This window comes from Gouania willdenowi, unplaced genomic scaffold, assembly GCF_900634775.1.
Source record: "Gouania willdenowi unplaced genomic scaffold, fGouWil2.1 scaffold_312_arrow_ctg1, whole genome shotgun sequence".
In the NCBI taxonomy this organism is placed as follows: Eukaryota; Metazoa; Chordata; class Actinopteri; order Blenniiformes; family Gobiesocidae; genus Gouania; species Gouania willdenowi.
In genome coordinates, this window is record NW_021145073.1 from 108,734 (window position 1) to 133,890 (window position 25,157).

General features: G+C 36.4%; 1 protein-coding gene across 1 annotated transcript; it reads right to left on the reverse strand.

The window, feature by feature from the left end:
* Positions 1 to 215: 215 nt before the first annotated feature.
* On the reverse strand, positions 216 to 25,157 carry LOC114459439 (proenkephalin-A-like). The gene is made up of 4 exons (XM_028441695.1): positions 25,045 to 25,157; positions 18,306 to 18,362; positions 7,769 to 8,036; positions 216 to 1,039 (listed from the first exon to the last, which is right to left on the reverse strand). Exons 3-4 carry the CDS (start codon positions 7,892 to 7,894, stop codon positions 404 to 406), a joined length of 762 nt encoding a protein of 253 aa, XP_028297496.1. The 5' UTR covers positions 7,895 to 8,036; positions 18,306 to 18,362; positions 25,045 to 25,157; the 3' UTR covers positions 216 to 403.

The following is a 25,157-nucleotide window of genomic DNA, read 5'->3' on the forward strand; positions in this document are numbered from 1 at the left end:
TTTACTGAGATAAATACTCAGCTGTGTACGGTCGGGTTAGTCCTAAAAACAAGAACAGAGTTGTTAACGTAAGTGAACGTGTGTGTGTGTGTGTTTCCTAACTCATTGGTTTGCAGAAAGCATCCAAAGCAGGAGCCCAGGCCCATCCGTGCATGAGCGTGCATGAGCGTCCAGCCACTGCAGTAAAGGAGATCTCCACTCACATGTAGCCTCTCTTTATTACACACACACACACAAAAATATATTCCATTGCACTTCTCTAAATCTTTTATTTCACAGAATGGCAGAATGTAAATATGGAATAGGACATCAAAGACTTTGAACACACACAGAGCGGTGCAGTGAGGGGGTGGAGTCTGTCCTTTGATCACCATGGCGACATCACAGTTCAAACACTGACATCTTACAGTTGGTTTTGCCTCCAGACCCGAGACACGGGGCCGGTGGAGATCCTGCCGCTGCGGCTGCTCCTCATGCCCAGGTACTGCCTCAGCAGCTGGTTCACACGCTTCTGACTGTTCCACTTTCGGGCAGATTTACGGACACCAATGAAGCCGCCGTACCGCTTCTGCAGGGGCCTGATGGGGGAGCTGATCAGCTTCCTGTAGCTTTGGCGGCCTCTCTGGAAACCGCCAAAGCGTTTGGACAAGGTGGCGCCCTCTGAGCTGCGGGGGCCCTCGTCAGCCCCCGGGCCCTCGGCCTCTGCATCTCTCTGCTCCCTGTCCTCCCTCTGGTCCCTGTCCTCCCCGAGCAGTTTGAAGGCCTCTCCGTCCTCTTCTGAGGATTCCAGCAGCGATGAGTCATCATACTGGAGGCTTCGTGGCTCAAACGTTGTCTCATCGGGGTCCGCGTCCTGGAAACGCTGGGCGGCTGCAGAACGTAGCAGTTCACTGGCCGAGCTCAGGTCCAGGGAGGCCACTTCCAGCTCCTCTGCCCTCCTCTTGGACACCGCAGGGCTGTTGGAGAGCTTCACGGCACGTCTGCACAGCTCCCATGTGAGCGAGGATGAGATCTCAGCCTCACACTCCAACAAACACACCTACAGAGGAACAGAACCATAGATCATAAGCCAAGGAACAAATAGACATCAAAGCACAGCCCTGAGCAGTCAGTCATATATTCCTATAGTTTAAAAACCACAGAATTTGGTTGAAAGTTGCAAAAAGTGGGCAAAAATGGACAGAAAAAGTGGAAAAAGGGTTCAAAGTGTCAATAGGGGCTTAAAGGTGGCAGAAATGGGCAGTTGGGGTGATGTAATTTTAAAAAAATAGTAACAATTAGTTTAAACTGGCAAATACCGGGCATGACAAATGATGAATGTGGATAAATTGGCAAAAAATAATCATGAAATATGGTGAAAAGAGATTAAAAGTGACAATAATGGGTCAACATATGTGAGTCTGTAAGGCTGTGAAATGCATTGGACTTTAAAGCTGAGCTACATGTTCTAAAGTTATGGTTCTAAAGGTTGTGATGATGGTTTGCTAACGTTCCTTAATGAGTGAATAAACACAATACAAACATGTCAGAGAACGTCACTAGAACCAATCCATCACCCTGTTGGCTTTTATCATCATCAATAATCCACAGGCCATAGAATTCTCAGGTTTCTGAGCTGCTGCTGACTCAGCACTTACTGGACCCCAGCCGCCCCCCACCCACCCTCACACTCCCCCCCCCGTGTCACAGAAGTTAATGAGCTTTAGTTGCTGCTGTGTTCAGCGTAGATGGAAAATATCAGGACACCAAATGAGACGTCCATCATTTGGCAAACATGTCATCGACCTCGACAGGAAGTGATTGACATGTCAGAATTAGAGTCCCTTAGTGACAAAGTTGGGGGGAGGGGGGTCTGCAGTGTGAGAACTTTCATCTCATGGTGGGGGGTGGGAGTCGGGGGCTTTAGTGGAACTTTGAAACACGTCACACGAGTTATTTTGATGATTTACTGTTTCATTATGAGGGAACATGGCCGTCTGACAGCTCACCTCCATCTAATGGAGCACAGCAGATATGGATGAGAGGAACTTTACTTTCACACACATGGATCAGCCAGAACATTAGGACCACCCACTCAAAAACGTTTACACGTTTTCAAGTAAAAACACCAAAGTTTTGCATTGTTCTGTCTTTTTACACGGCAATGGCGTTTTGGTGCTTGAAAACGGAACTTTTCAAAAGCGGGCTCCACTTTTGAAAAAGCTCTGTCTCCATGGTAACAGGGAACAGGGCCATGTTCAGAACCTCAGAGTGAGAAATGGTGCCGGTGTGAATTTAACTGAACTTCTCCTACAAAGTGTTGATTTACTTCATCATCACTTGGATCAGTGGAGACATATTTCATTCTGACCAATCACAGAGCTGCATTAGAGCTAAAGATATTTGGCTTAATTTCTATCTTTTTTAACGCAGACTGCACGATAAATGAACGTGAGGTGATGTTTGGATTAGAGCGAGAAACATTCACTAATGTTTGTTGAGGAGGTGAATGGATGAATGTCTTCTGGTGTATGAATAAATTATGTTAAAAAATACATAAACGACTGGTTGTGTGTCACATATGTGTGTAGTGTGTGTAGCAGTTGTAAATCTCTATGTAGCGTCTGTAGATTAGCTTGAAGCTGTTATTCATGTTTGCATTTAGACGTAGAACCAGTGACTAGTAAATAAAGCTGAGTTATTAAAGAGCAGAGCAGTGCTTAGATGAGAAATATGGAACAATGGGTTGGAAGAAGAGGTAAAAAAAAAAGGCAAAAACCAAACTAGGCCCTTGTAGAGAGGGGCGGAGTTTTGGATCATGAAAAAAACTCTTCAGCAAACATTGCGACAAAAACCAACAAACATCATTAAATTCAATACAAAAGTACGTTAGCACATGGATGGGTCTTAGGATGGTAGTTTGCAGGGTGGCCACAGGATGGCGCTGCCCTTACAGCTCGCCTCCTGCTGCCTCTGCAGGGAGGGAGGAGGGGAGGGGGCCAGAGGAGACGGTGAAGAAACAGGTTGTGTGTGTAAATATGGGAGTGAAGTGTTCAGTGTTGTTTGAGATAAGCCTGTTTACTGAGACTCTGCTATAGACTCTCATAGTTCTCCAGCCGATGACGTGGGAAGGCGTTGCCGTAGAGATGACCTCGAGAGTTTGTTAGCCGAGCCAGACCGCAGGTGTTCATGGAAAGTAAGGAAAAGGTCAGAGCGTCGATTCAACATCCATCCATGGAGAGTGTGGAGAAAAACAGACCTTGACAGGCTGTTCTCATCGTTGAGATGAACTCTCAAAGATGAGTCCTTCAGAGAGTTCTGAGAGCTCGCCTAGCATCATTATAAATGTGCGCTGTGCATGGATGTGAATAGAGTCAGGATTAAAGAGAGATAGTGTTTATTCTGGTTCAGGTCGTATTCTGTGGGCTCAGGTCAAACTGTGGAGGTCTGATTAAAGTTCTACTCTAGCAGTGATCAGAGGAAGTGTCTGAGCAAAACCACACCTCCATCTATTGGCCTGGCATGTTTACGACATGACTTTACAAGCACATGTGTAGAGACACTTCTTCAGATGTAGTAGCTAAGGTCTTTGTCAGTGCCCAATCCTTTTCACGTGCCTCATCGTTTCAGATCCATTCAACGCACGCGCAAAACGCGTCAACATCTGGTCGGCCTATTTTACGGCAGTTTGTGTTTGTCTTTTTTTTAATTAACAAATAAAATGTGACGTAGTTTACGCACATGCGTTGAAAGTATCTGAGGAATTGGGCACTGACGTCACCAGTCTCCTGGTGAATGCAGGAAGCGAATCGGAAAGTGAGGTTGGTGAGATGGAAAGAAGACAAACATTAGAATCCAGTTCCAAAAAAAAGAAAAAGGAAGCAAAGTGTCACGGTCCGGTGTGGGTGTGGACCCAAATGCAAGGAGAGACGGAGGCAGGATAGAGGAATAACGTTCGTGGAACCAGTCCATGTTTACTCCTCAAACAAACTTATTCAAAATCCAAACTCAAAAACAGGGGAACAGGACTAGACACAACTGCACACGAAGGGAGCCAACGAACCTGACAACATCACACAACGAACCAGCAACCACACTGTGACCAAGCACTCAGTTAAATAGTGAGGGAAGCTTGATTGGGAATGGCCCACACCTGAGTGAAAACATGAGGGAGCTAATCAATCACCAAGCACACAGACATCACTGGGGGGTGGAGCCACAAGCAGGAATCCCTGAAACACAGACAAGAGTTAAACACAAACCAAATCAACAAAGACAGAATAACTAAACTAACCAACAGAACATGACACAAAGTTTGTTTTTCGTGAACCAGGGTCAGATTCCCAGGATAAAATATGTAGCAGTATAAAGTGTTTTATAAGCTCGTAGAGGAGGAAGTTCTCATCCCATCACTTATCGCCAAACTGATGCAGTTGGAGAAATACAACGTGGTGTGTTTGTGTGCATCACTCTTTGGAATTTAACTGAATTTATCCAACCGTGTGTGTGTGTGTGTGTGTGTGTGTGTGTGTGTGTGTGTGTGCATTCATCTATTGCTTCTTCAGCTTCATTAATCTGTGTTTAGTTCCACTTTAAATCCTCAGCCCTTCAACTTCAGCTGGAGTTGATGAAACAAATGAATCCCATTTATTCTTCAGATGTCGTTCAAATGAGATAAACTACACAGTGATATCAGTAAAACCTCTGGTGTCAAAGGATGAGAGGAAAGAGAGTTCCACCATCAACCTATCAGTGGAAATTAATTATCCTTTGTAAATGAAACGAGCTCAGCAGGGATTCAGCGTCAGATCAATGAAGCAATCTCAGTGAGTTTATGAGCCTGTGCGTGTGTGTGTGTGTGTGTGTGTGTGTTTATGCTAGTTTTCAGACGTGATGAACACTTTAACACTTTTAACCACGTTGTTAATTTTTAAGTCTATTTTCACACACTGTTGGGTTACAAAGATGCACATTATTATTTTATCACGACTCCAAGGTTATGGCTTTATTTCACTTTGTTGACTTTCTCAGTGGAGTTTACATGTTCTCACTTTCTGCACACTTTTAAAAACGTGAAAATTGTTTTGTGTCGATTTGTTGCTTTAAAGGATCCTCCATTGTTTTTACAAATGTGTCTTAAAATCTTCTAAATGTCCTTATTAGTAGATCTATGTCTAACAAATCACATTATTATGCACCTTATTTGTTTTATTGCTTTTTATAAAAATAGGACTATTTTACAGTTTTAGAGCCTGTGTTCCTCCATTTTGAAATCATGTGACTGATGATGTCACAGGGCCCCACTGCCTGTAAACATCCCATTGTTTTCTATTGGAGTGAAACATTCAGCCTGATTTATAGATTATTTAGTAGATTTTTCAGTCACAATAACAATGTGTGCTGCTTTTGGTTGATCTAGGAAAAGCAAAACATGTCGATGTAAACCTCTTTAGTCACAGAAAAAGGATAAAAACAGTTGTGACTGTGAATATATTTCCTATAATAACAGAAAAACAAGGCACATTTTAAAAATGTATTTTATTCTATCTCATTCATTCAGAAAAAGCTAAAGTTTTTTTTGCTTCAGTGAATAAAATAAGTTTTATATATATATATATATATATATGTAATATATTTGTACATTTGTATTATTATTATATGATTTTATGTTTTTCTACTGTAATGTGTGCACTTGTATTTAATCCCTATTGAATTAACAATCTTATACTTAATTATTAGGTTTTCATTTCTCTTTCTTTCTTTATTTATTTACTGTTTAATCTTTTCATTTCTAAAATTTCTCGAGCCTCTGTAACACATTTTAATTTCCCCCTGGAGTAAATAAAGTATATCTGATAAATGCTACGTTGTGTTTCACATGGTTAAACTTCCAGTGTGAGAAGGAAAAGGCTCGTCTGGCTCTAGACAAGCAGAACATTAGACACAGCGGTAGAAAGTGTGAGTCAGAGAACAATCGATGGGTTTGAAGGGTCTGTCACTACTGGGACACGTTCATCCATTCTACAGGACGCAAGAAGAAGTGCTTTTTCAACAGCTTGTCACCAATGTTTGATGAAGTAGATCAGAATCCTTTAAATTCAACTCAACCAATGTTCTCCTCCAGCTGACTCCAATAGATCCACAGAAAAACTGATGGAACTAATGCACAAAGTCCACTGAGTGGGACTAAAACATAATTACTACTCACAAAATAATCATACTGACTAGAAACAAAACAGAACTAGTGCAGCTCACCACACGAAAATCTAACAACGAGCCATGACAAAGTAACTATGGACAGAGTTGGGGTCAATTACATTCTTTCAATTATCCATGTTCAATTACAACTCAATTACAAAGAAGGTAGAGAAAAAAACGTACACTATTATATCAAGAATTTTTGCAACACAACTGTTTAAAACTGATACTTTTAGCACAGGGGGCGGGGCCACAAACATGTGACTGTATCTGATCTGAGGGTCACATGATCAACATTCATATCAGCATTAGAATAAAGATATATATATGATAAGAGCATTAACAGAAAATAATTATAGGGCTACTGTATATGTTTTTGTTGCCGTTTTGAATATTTTTGCAGATAATTTTGGTATTTTTCTTTTTTTTATGTGTGTGCATTTTGTTGTTTTTCAGTTTTTTGGAGTAATTTTCTGAGTTTTTGTGTGTTTTTTTTAAATATTTTGTGTGATTTTGTTGTTGTGTTGTGTGTTTTTATAGTCACTTTGTGCATTTTTCTATAAATACGTGTATTTTCTTGTTTTGCCTTGTTTTTTGTTGTTCCTTTGTGTGTTTTTGACGTCACTTTTCACATTTGCTAACCCATGGCTTTGTCTGACGTGAAGGATCCAAGTATAAATGTGATCATATTTAAAATGCATACAGTATAGTCTGAGGTGGAAACAATGAGATTGCTCTGTGGGTTCCATCTGCACACAATGACGAGCTGATAAAACGTGTCAGTCACCGCTGGGAGCTCCAGTCCATTACATTACTTCTATTACAAGTATCAGAAAGGTCCCAGCTGCATTATTATCACACACACACACACACACACACACACACACACACACACACACACACACACACACGCACACACACACACACACACACACACACACACACACACACACACACACACATATGCTAATGTTCTGATATCAAACAATAGCTGCTTTTTTCCAGGATGGAAACACCAGTCCCAGATACGAGTCGGCTTCTTTTCGTCTATAAATATTCACTGAGGTTGACTTACGTCGTAACAATGGAAAGAAAAGAATCCAAGACAAAATCCACGGTTTCATTTCTTTCTACTTTTACCTTTAACACAACTCATAATTTACAACCATAAAACTAACACAACACTAAATGTAATAGAGATCTGTCTGATTATCTTAATGCTAAATGTAGCCGTTTTATTATAAATAAGCAACACATTCAAACAATCCTGAACATAATGTAGATCTAATGATTGAATCATCTATGAGTGTAATTTACAGTCATAAATATTTAAAACTTTAGACAAAAATCAGGATTTAAACATTTAAAATGGCACATCAGTGGATTTATTTTGGTTTGTTACATAAAAGTATCCCAAGGACTGATGTGTGGTGGGAATATAGGTTTATATTATACAAAAAATGGAGATAATGTCAAAACCACTGTAAGAAAAAAGACATAGCAAAGAAAGAAAGAAGAAACAAAAAGGAAAAGAAGAAGAAGAAAGAAATGTAAGTGTAACATTAACATTGATGCTAATGCTAATGCTCACCATGGTGTTGAAGTGTTGCTGCTGCAGGATGTGACTACAGGTCACACACTCCCTCTGACAGTCAGTGTGTGCAGGAACACACACACACGCCAGCAGCACCAGTACACACCACAGAGGGATCTTCATCGCTCAGCGCACACACACACACACGCACACACACCTACACACACACACACACACACACACACAGACAGAGACAGTAGGTGTGAGTAGATGTCAGTAGATGGAACCAGCTGGATGTCCGATCTGTAGATGTTTATGGTCCAACCTGCAGTCAGAGAGAAAATATAGCATTAACTTTAATTTTTTTTTCTTTAACATTTTTCCTGACATTATTAACATTAAATAAACTAAACACAAAGAAAGTAATAATGAAAACTTCAAAATGTAGCAGAAATAAAAAGAGCATAAAGTGATTAGACTACATTACATATGGACCAGGAACTAAATGCAATAATCAAAGATTTAAAATAATTTCCTTTTTGTTTTCTTAAGCTTTTTATCACATATTGCTAATAACATTCCTTTATTTCCTGTATTTTTTACTAATAAGTCTTTTCACTCTCTGGAACTGCACATGTGTGACCTGGGGGGTCAAAGGTCAGAGCGATATAAACATAAAGTTAATTCACTCTGTTGATGTTTCCAACCTAACAGCGTTTATAATGTTATTCCAGAGATCGTTAGTGTTTATATTATTAATATTACACATATTCAGACTGGAGGAGGGACCAGGGTTTTCTGATGATGTCACTTTCTGTTGATCTCAGCACTTTTAAAAACTGATGGAGCAGCTCAGGAGCAGTATAGAAGCAAGGCAGTCCTCTTGTTTCCACACAGGTGACCCCTGGTGAATGAAAACACAGACTATCTGGGTCTCCAGTGAGAGGAATTCAGACTCTACCCAGGAATGATTCTCATATGTGAGCTTTTATAAAAACCAACGTTAGAAACAGAATTAAAGCAACAAACCTCCTCAGTTTCCATTCCTTCTACAAGCTTTTAACTTATGATTGGTATGTATTTACTGTATTTACCTTTATTAGTGATAGTTTCTTTAATGATTTGTGTAATTGTTTTAACAACTGGAAAGTGTCCGAGTTTTTAAAAAGCGCTTATAAATAAAATGTATTATTATAATTATTATTATTATTGATGGGACAAGTGTGAAAAGGACAGTATGAGTTCTGACTTTGAAAAGGTAAATTTATGACGTACACCATTCATTAACCAGGTCTATTGATGTAACGATTAATCGTAAGGCAGTTAAAAATCGATTCATAGGTATCATGGTTGATAACGATTTTCTGAAAATTTAATCGCAAGTGTAGGCGGCGGGCGGAGTCTGCTGCTACTTTCTTTCTGGCCGCCTTCTACTCTTAAATATGTTAATAAATGATTCATTACCCCTTTAGCACCGAAAGAATATCTGTAATATTACTTGAATATCTGTAAAAGTCACGTTTTTCTATTAGCTCTGTCTGCTAGCATAGCTTCTCTTCTTCACTGCAAGAATTTCTGCATGCCAACCGACCACTGTGTTACCAGCGCCCTCTGCTGGTCCAAACAAATATGACGTAAATCAGTGTAATCACGGTTTTTTTTTTTAAAGTCCAATTGTTAAGGCACAAAATACATTTTCAGTTGCACTTTTAAAAAGAAAAAGAACTATTATGTAGTTTTGCATTGTTTATTATAGAACCAGAATTTAAATTAATAGGCTTCATTTTCATTTGTATTATTCCTTTATTTATTTAATTCAAGATTTATTTTTAGTTAAATTCCTTTTTTTTGAATAGTTTATCAAGGAATTCTTTTGACAATGAAAAATAAAAGGAAAATAATACAGTATTTTATAGTTTTTTTCCCAAAAAAAAATTTGTCTACAGTCCCATTTTGTAAAATAAATCGTGAGAGAATCGTATCGTGAACCCAGTATCGTGAATCGAATCGTATCGGGAGTTGAGTGAATCGTTACATCCCTAACCAGGTCTATGATTATTTGTATTAATATATTATTTTAAGCTCTATCTTTAGCAGCATTAGCTTTAGCAGCATCAGCTTTAGCAGCATTAGTTTTAGCAGCATTAGCTTTAGCAGCATTAGTTTTAGCAGCATTAGCTTTAGCAGCATTAGCTTTAGCAGCTCTAGCTTTAACAGCATTAGCTTTAGCAGCATTAGTTTTAGCAGCACTAGCTTTAGCAGCGTTAGCTTTTGCAGCATTAGTTTTAGCAGCTAACTCAGCATTTCTACCTTGGAGACGATACCACGTTTACACAAAATATAATTCAAAGAATCAACGCTGTAGCGGTAAAAATAATCTAAATCTGTCAGACATAGAGAGTTCATCTCTCTTGACCTTTGACCTCATGGCGAGAACAGAACGAGTGTGAAAAGACTTCATAACTCTTAGTCATTTGTTTTTAATGCAGGTGATTAGTTTATTTTAGTTTTTGAGTTTTAATTTGTAGATGAAATATGTTAGTAGCATTATGAAACATGATGTTATTTGTACACTGTTAGTGTATTTAATTCATGCACTGTATTTAGTTTTTGGTTTTTTAAGCTTTTTGCCACAGATTGCAAACAATGTTCCTTTATTTCCTGTATTTTTGACTTATTAACTATTAGTCACTAACTAACACTTTTACATTTAGTTTTCCATGCAGGTAATTAATACGGAAGTACTTGTTCCATTAGTTCAGTAAATTTGCTTAAATATGTTATTAATCAGGATTATATGGGGGGGGTAACAGCGGGATGGGGCTTTAAAGTGAGTAACACATAAAACGGTTTGAGAAGGAGTGAATTAGGACAACCATTATGTTTTTTAACCAATCACGTCTCCCTGCTCATTTTCAATCCCTGACATGCACGAGCTCACACTGACAGAGTTTTTGGTCACGTTTTTAACATATATAATGATAAAGTTTATTTTTACTTAGTGCTGAATGAGACAACAACGTAGTTTCTACACAATACTAGTGATGAGCTGAGCTCCTCTTCTGCAGCAGCTGTGAGCATGCATGTGAGTGAGACGGAGCACAGAGGGGAGGGGCGAGGGGGTAAAGGCGGAGCCGTCGGGGAGGCTACATTAAAAATCATGCTTGCTTTTGAGAAGTGCCTACCCTACCTTTAATAAAGTTTTAAGGAAATTTCAGTGAAGGATTTCTTATCCTGCAAAATATACAATGTGTTCAAGTGTATTTTTTCTTCAAAACTGTCCCTGTGCCAAAAATGATAATGCATTAAATTAAATTTTGCAATCAATTAATGACACGGTCAAGGATGTAATATTTTCATTAAAAATATTTCACTTTGGCCTTCATTCATTTTTCTAAATACTGCATATTTACTATTTATCCTGCTGAAAAAAATAGATGTTCTCGCGATAAAAAAGTCGATAGAAACATAAAAAGGGGTTTGAAAATATAATACATTTTAAATCTATGGCTTGGTCTGAAGTCGTTGAAAAGATCTGATACGATGGAAGTATGAAAAAAAATAATGCCGTACATTTTTATTGCACTTTTATGAGACGGACCGTTTGTGTACACAAGGTGTACACGTGTATATACATTTAAAGGGATCCTCCACTGTTTTTACAAATGTGGCCTAAAACCTTTGAATCGTCCTTATTTATAGATCTATGTCAAACAAAACACATGATTATTATTTTGCACCATATTTGTTTTATTAACTTTTAAAACTGGGTCTACTTTACCCTGTGCGCCGCCATGTTGAAATGACATCATTGATGACGTGATTAGCCTCTTTTAGCTCATTGAGTTGTACAGGAGTTAAAGCATTTAGGATCATTTAGCAGCTTTTCAGTCAAAATGACAACGTGTGCTGCTTTGGGTTGCTCTAAAAACCAGTAAAACTTCAAACAAAAGTCAACGTAAACCTCTGATAAATTAAAGCCGTGACATGAAAAAGTCTGTGGCCACAGGGGGCGACAGTTCCCATCTCTGATGTGACGCTATTAAGGAGAGAAGAAGAGCTGTGTTCATGTAAATAAAGAACACTTATTTTCCTCCTGCTGCTCCACACAGCAGTGAATCCTGGTTGTACACTGTTACATTATTATTTTGGATGAAAAGTTACTGAATTGTTTGGGATTGAATTGTTTTAAATGAATTAATATCATCCAGAATCTAATCACCAACGACGTATTGTGATTGTAATCAAATCGAGAAAATCCATCTTCTACAGAGAGTGAGGCTTTGTTTAGTGTCATCACTGTCCAACCCTTTAATATTAGTCTAATAAACATCACTGACTCACTAACACTACAGTATCAGTAATGGTGCAAAGCTACGTTTATAATAATAATAATAATAATAATATATTGCTGCTACATTTATTATATCACCGTTAGCATCTCGCTGTGGGCCATTATTAATAAACAAAGCGCTACATTATTCCTGTTGTTACAGAGACAATGGACTTCCATTTATTGGCCTCCACACATTCAGAAATGCATCTAAAAATGTTGAGATTTAGGCTTTTAGCAGAACAATAGTGGACGTTCTGAGCACACGCTGCTTTCAGCCTTTAGTTTACTTTAGTGACGACTATTCAAAGACACGCTTCATTCATCCACACATGGAAAGGCTTTTATTTAATACAAAAGACGGATTTTATATAAAGACTCTTTGTCATACCTGCTTTGATAGAAAAGTTTTTACAGAAAGAAAAAGTGTATGGTAATGTCACTAGCTTTATAAAAGAAAATCAGAACATATTAACAAAAAGTTATTTGTTTATTATTCACTAACTATTTAATCACTTTACTATAGAAGAATCTTTACTTAAAAAAACAAAATTCTTTTTGGCCTATTTTTCTCTGTTTTTCAGAGTAATTTTGTTCTGTTATATATATAAACATATAAACATATATATATATATATATATATGTTTATATGTTTATATTTTTTTCTGTTTTTTTTTTTTTAAAGAATTTTTCCTGTTTGTTTTGGAGTCAATTTTTCAGTTTTTTGTGTTAATTTTGTTTCTGATTCGTGAGAACATCCATTCTATGGTGAGTCCTTGCTGCACACTGTGCAGGTCCAGTATTTTCTCCTGATCGTATCCTGAGTGACCACGTAGCCAGGCTTTTATATCCATGGAACACGTCATATCAGTCCAACTGATCCTGGAGAAACATCTCTGTGTCCCTCAGATCTGAATGAGCTCAGGTGTCTCAGATTCATTTTAATACCATTAATATTACAGTTTAAATACAGAATTATCTCCCAGTGTCTCAGAGCAAGTTCAAAGTACATTTCAATCAAATTAAACAAGCCGGCCATGTTTGCTCTCAATAAGAAATTAAATCCATCTGTTGTTTCAAATGTCCTCTAAGCATAAAAAAAAGTCAGAAAAACAGAAACAAATTAGTTTAAAAAAAAAAATTAATTGTCAGAAAAACAGACAAAATTTTTCCAAAAAACATGAAAAAAAATAAATTAATAAAAAATGTTAATAGTGCAATAGGCTTCTGTACTTTTGAGCATCTCCTCAGATGTTTCCATAAACTGTCTCATGTTCTCCTCTACACATTAGACCAGAGTGTCAAACCCGAGGCTCGTGGGCCTTATCTGGCTAATATCATATCATCTAACTAAACTGTTGTGCTTCTAAACATGCAGAATGTAAAACGTGTTGTATGTTCTAAGCAGGCCTTCCACCATTAGACATAATAAATACAGAGTTAGTGCTAACACACATGTTCTGATGATCTATTGATGCTAACACACATGTTCTGATGATCTATTGATGCTAACACACATGTTCTGATGATCTATTGATGCTAACACACATGTTCTGATGATCTATTGATGCTAACACACATGTTCTGATGATCTATTGATGCTAACACACATGTTCTGATGATCTATTGATGCTAACACACATGTTATGATGATCTATTGATGCTAACAGCACATGTTCTGATGATCTATTGATGCTAACACACATGTTCTGATGATCTATTGATGCTAACACACATGTTCTGATGATCTATTGATGCTAACACACATGTTCTGATGATCTATTGATGCTAACACACATGTTCTGATGATCTATTGATGCTAACGCACATGTTCTGATGATCTATTGATGCTAACGCACATGTTCTGATGATCTATTGATGCTAACACACATGTTCTGATGATCTATTGATGCTAACACACATGTTCTGATGATCTATTGATGCTAACACACATGTTCTGATGATCTATTGATGCTAACACACATGTTCTGATGATCTATTGATGCTAACACACATGTTCTGATGATCTATTGATGCTAACACACATGTATGATGATCTATTGATGCTAACGCACATGTTCTGATGATCTATTGATGCTAACACACATGTTCTGATGATCTATTGATGCTAACACACATGTTCTGATGATCTATTGATGCTAACACACATGTATGATGATCTATTGATGCTAACACACATGTTCTGATGATCTATTGACGCTAACGCACATGTTCTGATGATCTATTGATGCTAACACACATGTTCTGATGATCTATTGATGCTAACACACATGTATGATGATCTATTGATACTAACGCACATGTTCTGATGATCTATTGATGCGAACACACATGTTCTGATAATTTATTGATGCTAACACACATGTTCTGATGATCTATTGATGCTAACACACATGTATGATGATCTATTGATGCTAACACACATGTTCTGATGATCTAATGATACTAACACACATGTTCTGATTGATTATTTCACTTTTATTGTCACGCTAACGCCAACTAACATTAAAGTATTGTGACAATCCTGAACAGGTGTGGTTGTCCCTTACAGGGTCTGATTGAACATTGGTCTCAGGTGTGAGAGGGCGGAGTCTCAGGTGTGAGGGGGCGGGGTTACCAACTATAAATCAGCTCAGCAGCTGCCACATCGTATACTGTCGTTGATGTAACAAACCCGAGTCACAGCAAACATGTTATTTCACCCCAAACTGTCCTTTTGATTGATTTCTCATTTTTAGCTCCTCCTCCAGCCCTCAGTGAATGCTTCAAAGCAGAGGTTTTTAACCTTGGGGTTAGGACCCCATTTGGGGTCACGACACACAGGCAGAAGGTCACCAGATACTTTCAAGAAACTAAGAATATTTTTTAAACAATTTAAGCCCATTTTTGCATTTGCATTTCTGCATCTACACCAAACTCACCATATTTTAACCTATTATCATCACTTTTTCTTGCCATATTTTTGCTCCTTTTAAAGTATTTTTGCTACATTTCTCCCATTTCTGACACTTCTACATCACATTTTAATGACTTTTCTACACATTTTTCCACTTTCCAGACATGTTTATCACTTATAAACCATTTCCTCCACTTTTACACCTAATGTCACATATGTTGATCCATTATTGTCACTTTTAACCTCTTTTTATCATATTTCATGATTATTTTTGCCAATTTAACTACATTCACCATTTGTTATGTTTCTACGATAAAATCAGGCTCAGCTACGACATGTAACTATTTGCATTTTTAAATATGAATTGATAGATTGATGAATACATAGTTCTGTGCACTGACAAAGTTAAGCACTGGAACAGTTTCAGAAAATAATGGGTTTTCCCACATTTTGTTACTGTTTCAGTCGTGAAATCTTATTGGTGGAGAAAACCACCTGTGATCAGAAGAATGCTTCAACGTGGCTTTAGACTTCAATGTGTGTATAGTGGGAGGTTTCCATAGCAACTACACACAGCAAAGTGGGAGGAAAGGCCCATTGTTGAGAACAAATTGGATATTGACTGAGATTTGTGCTGATTGTAGGAATCTTCTCTGCTCAAAGTCCCTGACGAAGGCATGAAGCATCTTAATAACATAGAACACACTCTGCTGTGGTCTGACAGACAGAACACATTTATTGGAGCACTTAGGCTATGCTAGGCTACGTTCAGGCTACGTTCAAGTCATAGTCAGTTCATAGTTTCCATCCGTTTTTCTGCGATCATGGAAAATCTGAGGCCCTACTTGATCGTTAAGAGCAGCTTTAATCCTTAACCTTTGACCTTTAGATTGAATAGATGAACCTACTTCTCTCTCTGCTCCGTTTCCCACTAATGATTCAGTCGACCTCCTCCTCCTTACTGCTGTTGCTCCATTTTAATCCAACGATGCCTATAAATTAGCGTCTGATTTCCCCTCCATGACATTTGAATAATCCATGTGACAGAACAGAATGATGTATGAATGAAGTGTACCCTTTGTTCTTTGGTTATTCTGTTTAAAAACCACATGAAAATGACAAATAAACGGTGTGTTTGTTTTGTTTTACTGACTTAAAACCAAAACATAAATATAGAAAAAATCAGACAAGCAGTGTTTTACTGTCTTTAAAAAAAATCATCTTCTGTTTATGATATTTGAGATGTTTTAATCTCACCACACAGAGTCACCCACAGATGATTTTTACTGTGGGATTAAATAAGTCACATTATTGATGAACTGGTGAATTGAAACGTTATTAGTACATGAACATGCGTGCACATAATTAAAGGAACCCGAGGTGGTGTAATGAATCTACTGGTGCTTCTCGTTTCTTGTAACAACTTCTGTGTGTGTGTTGACGGCTGCCGTTAGTGGCAGCCATTAGCTTTTACTGTCCTCAAAAATGCTGTAATTGTTTTTGTCAAAGCTCCAACTACAGTCGATAGTCAGTCACCAGTTTATTTGGATACAGTTTTGACCACAACACCATGAAACAAAACATGAATGTGAGCATCTTTTTACGAGCTAAAACATCCACAGACTGAATGAAAACATGAGCAGGACCAGAAAACTGCTGAAATAAATCCTAAACAGTCTTATTATGTGTGTAGACCTGGTCCAGCTGCAGCAGACTTCAGTTCTTGTTCTAATTTCCCCGTAAATATCCAAATATCTCACAAACAGAACAAGATTATTATTTTAAAAACAGAAAAACACTGCTTATCTGGTTTTTAATTTTTCCTGTATTTCTGTTTTGATTTTAAGTCAGTAAAACAAAATAACCACACTGTTTATTTGTTATTTTGATTTGGTTTTAAAATGGAATAACCACTGAACAAAGGGTTCATGGATTAGTCAGAGCTACATTCAACAACACATCCTCAACATAAGTATCTCTAGTATTCACATGAATCCAAGCAGCAGAAATAAACCTTAATGTACGTCTACGTCTACATCCGAGAGCATCTTTTTAAAAGATGGAAACGAATGCTTTCACCCACTTCTCTCCAAACCACGTGTTTTATTGTCTTATGCTTCCATTATATTTCACAGACATCCTGAAAATGTTTTTTAAGAGAAATGTTTTCCTTTCTAATCATTGATAAAAGGAGCCGTGCACTCGTACATTTAGACGCCTGTTAGCAGAGTGCTTTTATGTCAACCCTGGAAATAAAACCTGGTGTGATGCTCCATCAGCTTCTGTTCACTGAGGGAGTAAATGGATATTATTAAGGTCAGAAAAGCTCTAAGAGGAGGTTTTTCCCCTTCATCTAGTTTCTGAAAAAGGCTTAGCTTAGCATTCTGTACATAAGATATACTGCATTTGTTAAGTGGAATAAAACCAGTTTAGAATAGAAATAGATCAATCTGACATCTCAACCATGCACTGCATTGTGGGATGTGTATTAACATAAGAAGACCATATTTTAGCTTCCAAAAAAAAGAACGCTTGGGCCAAACTCGTCATATTCAAAGTACTCAACGTGTTCAAGAATCTAACTTGTAACGGCAATATACAATATCATAAACAATAGTTTATTTTATTGTCCATAAGGTTTTAAAATTAATTTATCTCTTAATAACAGACTTCAAAAATCTGAAATCAGTTCTGACTCAAGTCAATCACCTTTGTTAGAATAGAATAGAATAGATTTATTGTCATTATACACAAGGTACAACAAAATTAAAAAGACAACTCTTGGTTCAACATACAGAGCAAATAAAAAGAAAGAAAAGTAAATGTATTAACAAGAGGAGCCAGAAAGACAATAAAAAAATAAAAAAATAAATGCTGTCAGTTAAACGGTGGAGCTCCAATAGTTTCTTAATCCAGATGTTCATCTGTAATTGAGTTGTTTTTATGGGTATTTGTACTTTTTAGAGTGTATTTCTAAATCAGTAATTTTACTTGTACTTAAGTATGTTTTAAAAGAAGTAAAGTAATTAATTACATTTCCACACCCAACAGTTACATAGTAAATTATTATTTTTTAGTTTTAAAATGAACAACAGACATTATGAAACTAGAAAAAATAGAAATGACCAGACAATTATCAAATGCATCACATCATAGCCGACCAATCAGATTAAACATAATGTACGGCACTAAAACCGCATTGAATGGAGGTTATTTTCATAAATGTATCTATACTTAGAGTCTGAGAATGTATTTGTTTTGAATTGAATTCATTAGTGTTGTTTTATTTAACAAAATTATTATTTAACAATGAAAGACAAAAAAAACAATTCAACAGCACTCACTCAGTGTTCAAGCACTCCTTAAGTAGTGACGGGAGGCAATCAGGGAATTAGTCACACCTGAGTGGAAGCAGGAGAGGAAGAGAGGAGTTACTCATACATTTAAAATAAATACGTAGCAAAACATCATTAAACAACTAATACAAACAAAGGCAACACAGCAGAGCTTCAACCCTCTACACACAAACCAAACAAACATAAAGTACAACAACAAACAGAAGCACAAAAAAATAAACAACAAAATCAATGAAACACCTGCAGCAGATGGTGACAAAACTAAGACTAAGTCTGTGTAGTAAATGTCCCACTAACGTACTATATACTATAAACTCAATGAATATATACTGTTTACTATATACTATAGTATATACTGTTTACTATATACTATAGTATATACTGCCTACTATAAACTATAGTATATACTTCCCACTATCTAGTATAATATATACTGTCTACTATATACTATAGTATAGTATAGTGGATAGTAGGCAGTATATACTGCCCACTATCTAGTATAGTATATACTGTCTACTATAGACTATAGTATATACTGTCTACTATCTACTATAGTATATACTGTCTACTATAGACTATAGTATATACTGTCTACTATCTACTATAGTATATACTGTCTACTATATACTATAGTATATACTGTCTACTATCTACTATAGTATATACTGTCTACTATATACTATAGTATATACTGTCTACTATCTACTATAGTATATACTGTCTACTCTAGACGAAAGTATATACTGTATATCTACTATAGTATATACTGTCTACTATATACTATAGTATGATAGGATGATCGGCGTTCCCACTGAAGTATACTTCCAAACTCACGTAGACATATTTCATTCACACATTTCACACATTTTCAGAGACCCTCCATTAGTCTACTGACAAAACTTCCTGTTAACTTCAAAATAAGAGCCCTATTAACAAAATAGTTTAAAAAAGAACTAATGGAACACAAGAAGAGATGCTTTTATTTTGAAAAGGTGATGTTTGATTTTTATCCTGAAGCCTGTCCCAGGACCATTTTACATTCAGCTCCCAATGCATCATGGGACGTTTGAGTATGACTAGTGTGAACACCGTGCATACTTAAAAAATGTCCCCATATAGTATACATCCTGGTATTTCTCACATACTCAATCTTTTCATACTATCTAAGGCAGGGGTGCCGGACTCCAGTCCTCAAGGGCTGGATTCCTGAGACTTTTAGATGTTTCCCTGCTCCAACACATCTGGATCAACTGAATGGCTCGTTATCTGCTTCTGCAGAACTTGATCACAACACATTGGTTTCAACCACGTGTGTTGGAGCAGGGAGCAACGTTAGCATGAGTAGTATGTTAGAATGAGTACGTTAGCATGAGTAGTACGTTAGCATGAGTAGTACGTTAGTAAGAGTAGTACGTTAGCATGAGTAGTACGTTAGAATGAGTACGTTAGCATGAGTAGTACGTTAGCATGAGTAGTACGTTAGTAAGAGTAGTACGTTAGCATGAGTAGTACGTTAGAATGAGTACGTTAGCATGAGTAGTATGCTAGCATGAGTAGCACGTTAGCATGAGTAGTACGTTAGTAAGAGTAGTACGTTAGCATGAGTAGTACGTTAGAATGAGTACGTTAGCATGAGTAGTATTTTAGCATGAGTAGTACGTTAGCATGAGTAGTACGTTAGCATGAGTAGTACGTTAGAATGAGTACGTTAGCATGAGTAGTACGTTAGCATGAGTAGTACGTTAGTAAGAGTAGTACGTTAGCATGAGTAGTACGTTAGAATGAGTACGTTAGCATGAGTAGTATGCTAGCATGAGTAGCACGTTAGCATGAGTAGTACGTTAGTAAGAGTAGTACGTTAGCATGAGTAGTACGTTAGAATGAGTACGTTAGCATGAGTAGTATTTTAGCATGAGTAGTACGTTAGCATGAGTAGTACGTTAGCATGAGTAGTACGTTAGCATGAGTAGTACGTTTGCATGAGTAGTACGTTAGCATGAGTAGTACGTTAGCATGAGTAGTACGTTTGCATGAGTAGTATGTTAGCATGAGTAGTACGTTTGCATGAGTAGTACGTTAGAATGAGTCCGTTAGCATGAGTAGTACGTTAGCATGAGTAGTACGTTAGAATGAGTAGTACGTTAGTAAGAGTAGTATGTTAGCATGAGTAGTTCGTTAGCATGAGTAGTACGTTAGTAAGAGTAGTACGTTAGCATGAGTAGTACGTTAGAATGAGTACGTTAGCATGAGGAGTATGTTAGCATGAGTAGTATGTTTGCATGAGTAGTATGTTAGCATGAGTAGTACGTTAGAATGAGTCCGTTAGCATGAGTAGTACGTTAGAATGAGTCCGTTAGCATGAGTAGTACGTTAGCATGAGTAGTACGTTAGCATGAGTAGTACGTTAGAATGAGTAGTACGTTAGTAAGAGTAGTATGTTAGCATGAGTAGTACGTTAGCATGAGTAGTACAAGAGAGCCTAAATCTAAATTTGCAGTCAATAATAATGCTAATGCTAATTTTTGTGCCATTTTTCCAGCACATTCTACATGTATTTTGAACTCTGGATAGAATCACTGTGTGTGATGTGATGCTAGAAATACTCCACCTGTGCACAGGTGAACCCCCCCCCACTGTGTGGGATTAGCTGCACATCCATTATGTGTCACCGTTTGCTCATTTAAACAGCGTATTAGCACTGATGATGTGATGACACAACAACGAGCTTTCTCTGTCTCTCAGGACTCTGATTGCCTGCAAATTCATATTTAAAAATGCTAATTAAAAGAGAACCATGCATACACAATCAAAACAGATGCTGGGAGTTCTGAGATAATAAGATTTTGATTTATTTATTTATTATTTTAAAAACGCCTGATCTGCATAAATAGGCCAAAAGCCAACGTAAACGTACTTCAACTTACGTCTAATAGTCAAAACTATGGAAGCCCATTGGCACCAGTAAAAAAAGAGAAAAAGGTTGTTTTTTCTTTTATTATTTTACATCTATTTTCTTTTTCATAATTTTGTATTTTTATGGGGCTTCCATAAACAACACTGCACATATTTGCTTGGTGAATAAATCAGACTTGGTGTGAAAATTGCTCAATTCCACTGATATCAGCAACCCATGAAGCCCCGCCCCCTGCGCCCCCTGTTTAAACATCGATAACAAGTTGCTTTTCACCAAAACCCTCTTTAAGGCTTTGAGGATGTTACAGAGAGAACAGGCCTGTTCAGCTACAGATAAACACACACACACACACACACACACACACACACACACACACACACACACACACACACACACACACACACACACACACACACTGATTGCTCTTATTACCTGTCCTGCTGCTGCTCTCAGCTCTCATTATTTTCACACAGATCCAGAATTGAAAAGGAGAACAGGGAGCAGGAGGAGAACGGGTCAAGATTAAAGAAGATCAAGATGGTGACGAAGGATTTTTAGAATTCTTTCTACTTATACTTTAGATTTAGAATAGCATGTTCATGTCTCATTCAGGGTTGGGGTCAATTACAATTACATGTTCAATTACAACTCAATTACAATTACGGTGACCAACATTTTTTTCATATTACAATTAAAATTACAATTGTTATTTTCCCCTGAATATCAATTACTATAATTCAAATTTAAATAATCACAATTAATGAGCTTTTGATAAATAATCCCATAAAACAGTTTTGACCCATGTTTTAAATCAGCTGTTAAATATAATTTATCATCCAATTTGTTTTTCATTTTTTATTTACCTTGTTTGGATTCCTAATTAATGACAACATTGGAATTAATATTTATGGTGTGGGCGTCTGAGCCTTTTCTATATCATTAGATTTATATTTTTCTTTATAAAATAATCCTCAAGAGAAGTGATAAACTACATGAAATATATAAACTACTGATAGATATGAAACATATTTTATTGAATGTTAACTATAGAACTGTAACATGGTTCCCCTGTTTTGCCTTTAATTAATTTGTAATTGAAAGTTTTTGTAGAATTTTCATTTCCAGTTAAAATTACAGAGTCAATTATCTGAACTCAGTTACAATTAAAAAATTACAATTACACCAGCAACAGATTTTTATCCAATTACAATTACAATGATAATTACATCATCAATTTAATTAACTAGCAATTACGCAATTGCATCTGTAATGGACCTCAATCCTGACAGAGACCACATAATTTCTCTTTATTTTCCACATGGAGAACACACACACACACACACACACACACACACACACACACACTTAATGGAAATACAAAATTCTTCCCATTTCCCTCCAATCAGATCAATTGAGCGTGATATTGCCTCTGTATTCATCAATTGAACTAAAATGGTTCTCGTTGATTGGAAACATATTTTCACCTCAGGCTAGGCTACGTTTAGCCTCTGATTGTTGGTTCATCACCAACAATCATCCTGTGAAGCGCGTTAATATCTCGCTTGAAATGGAATCATCCTGAGTGTGTGTGTGTGTGTGTGTGTGTGTGTGTGTGTATGTGTGTGTGTGTGTGTGTGTAACAGAGATAGCAGTAAATTGCTTTCCATGACTTGTGACTTTTTGTCCACATGCCATCGACCCAAAGTCGCCCTAAGAACAAAATAAAGTGGAGACGCCGTCTGAAGCTAAAAATCAAGAGTAGCCAATGTCTGATGAGTTAATGAAGAATGTGATGAGTCAGCATTAAATCAGCTGTTGATTGTTGGGTAAATAACATGGTGCACCGATGCTAAAATAAACAGTAACAAAAAATGAATGTCAATTTTTTTTAATCTTACTTTTGACCAGATTTACAGCAATATGTTAAATTTGTGATTGTTTTTTCTCGTAAAAATATGTCAATGTTAAACCTAAATGTTTGATATCAAATTTAAATCTAAATTTTAGATAAAAATCTAAATCTAAATGTTACATTTGAATTTAAATATTAAATGTTAAATCTAAATCTAAATGTTAAATCTAAATTTAAATGTTAAATCTATATCTAACTGCTAAATGTTAAATCTATATCTAAGTGCTAAATGTTAAATCTAAATCTAAATGTTAAATCTAAATGTCACGAGTGAAACTAAATATTTAGCAAAGATGCAAATTCATTTGGAGGAGCAAAAAAATCTAAATCTAAATGTTATATTTAAATATAAATGTTAAATCTAAATCTAAATATTAAATCTAAATGTTAAATGTAAATCTTTAATGTTAAATCTTAATCTAAATCTAAATCTAAATGCTAAATGTTGAATCTAAATGCTAATTGTTAAATCTAAATGTTAAATGTTGAATCTAAATGCTAATTGTTAAATCTAGATTTAAATCTAATTGTTAAATCTAGATTTAAATCTAACTGTTAAATCTAAATTTAAATTTAAATTTAAATTTAAATGTTAAATCTAAATATAAATCTAAATGTTGAAGCTAAACACTAATTGTGAAATCTAAATACAAATGTCACAGGTCAAACTAAATATTTAGCTAATATGCAAATTTAACAGAAGTACCGAAATAAAAGCTCATTGATGCAAACAAGCGTTATTTATTTTTTTTTGTTATGACATATTTAGAATTTTTTTTATACATTTAAACCTTTTTTAACTAAAATAAATGTAGTTGGACAGAATATTTGTTTTTTTATGTATAAAACAAGACGTCTCTCAGACGCCTTTGAAATCGTGGAATACAGTGTTTGTTTTAATTTGCACAGAATACAAACCAAAACTCTAATGTTTACTCCTTAAAAAGAGTTCCCATGTGTCCAGTAAACATTTAATTTTCAGGAAACCTTCCCCAGTGTGAAGTCATTAATGTGTGAATGGAACATTAACCACTCATTTTCTCTCTGGATGATAATGGAAACAGATTATGCAAATTCATTACCATTATCGTTAAAATTATCATTATCATGCGCTTAGCATAATAACTGGGTTTAGATCGTCGTCATCATCATCATCATCATCATCATCATCATCATCATCATCATCATCATCATCATCATCATCATCATCATCATCATACAGGTTGTCTCTGGATCAAAACATTTTTCCTTATTTCCAGGTTTTTTCTTTAATGTAAATCTTCGATCAGTAAAATGAACCAAACAGAGTCTGACGGGTTTAGGGGCGGGGCCGTGCTCCTCATTAGTATTCATGGCCGTTTTGGTTCATTTGTTTTTAAAAAAAACTATAAAATATAGAAATGTCTGGCTCTCACATTCTTCCATTCTAATATGAATTTACACGAAGAGGATAAATAAACGGTTTATTATGGATTAGTTGAAGTGTTTCTCTTTACTTCATCACATGAAGTCGTGCAAAACCAAAAACACACAAAGTGTCTGAGAGACGATTGGCTCCCTGAGCACGATCCAGTAATGAAGTATAATCATGTGTGACTGTGGAGCCAAAAACACAGGAACGGAAAATAGAAACAGATCACCTGAGGTGAGATAAGGCTTATTTACAGGATTAACCCCACGGGTGAAAATACACCATCAGTGAACCTTAACAAAGCCTTAACAAAGCCTTAATTTATCCATTGAACACTAATAGATCCTTAACATACCCTTAATAGATCCTTAATAAATCTAACAATCTAAGCCCTGGATCTGATCACTGACAGCTACAAAGAGTTTCTTCAAATAAAAGTATTCTTTAAATCCATCCACACACACACACACACACACACACACCTGCCTACCTGTACAGTGACGTAAATCAGTCTCCTGTGTGGTAACGGGGTAACGGGGTAACGGCGTTCTGCTCGTATCCTTAGACTCAGGGTTTGATCAACTGAACACTGCACCTCCTCTG

Bases quoted from the DNA above. Each gene is read 5' to 3' on its own strand.
- LOC114459439 (XM_028441695.1), bottom strand. From the start codon at position 7,894: ATGAAGATCCCTCTGTGGTGTGTACTGGTGCTGCTGGCGTGTGTGTGT. The intron at 1,040-7,768 runs GTGAGCATTAGC...GTTCCTCTGTAG, and splicing joins AGCAACACTTCAACACCATG to GTGTGTTTGTTGGAGTGTGA.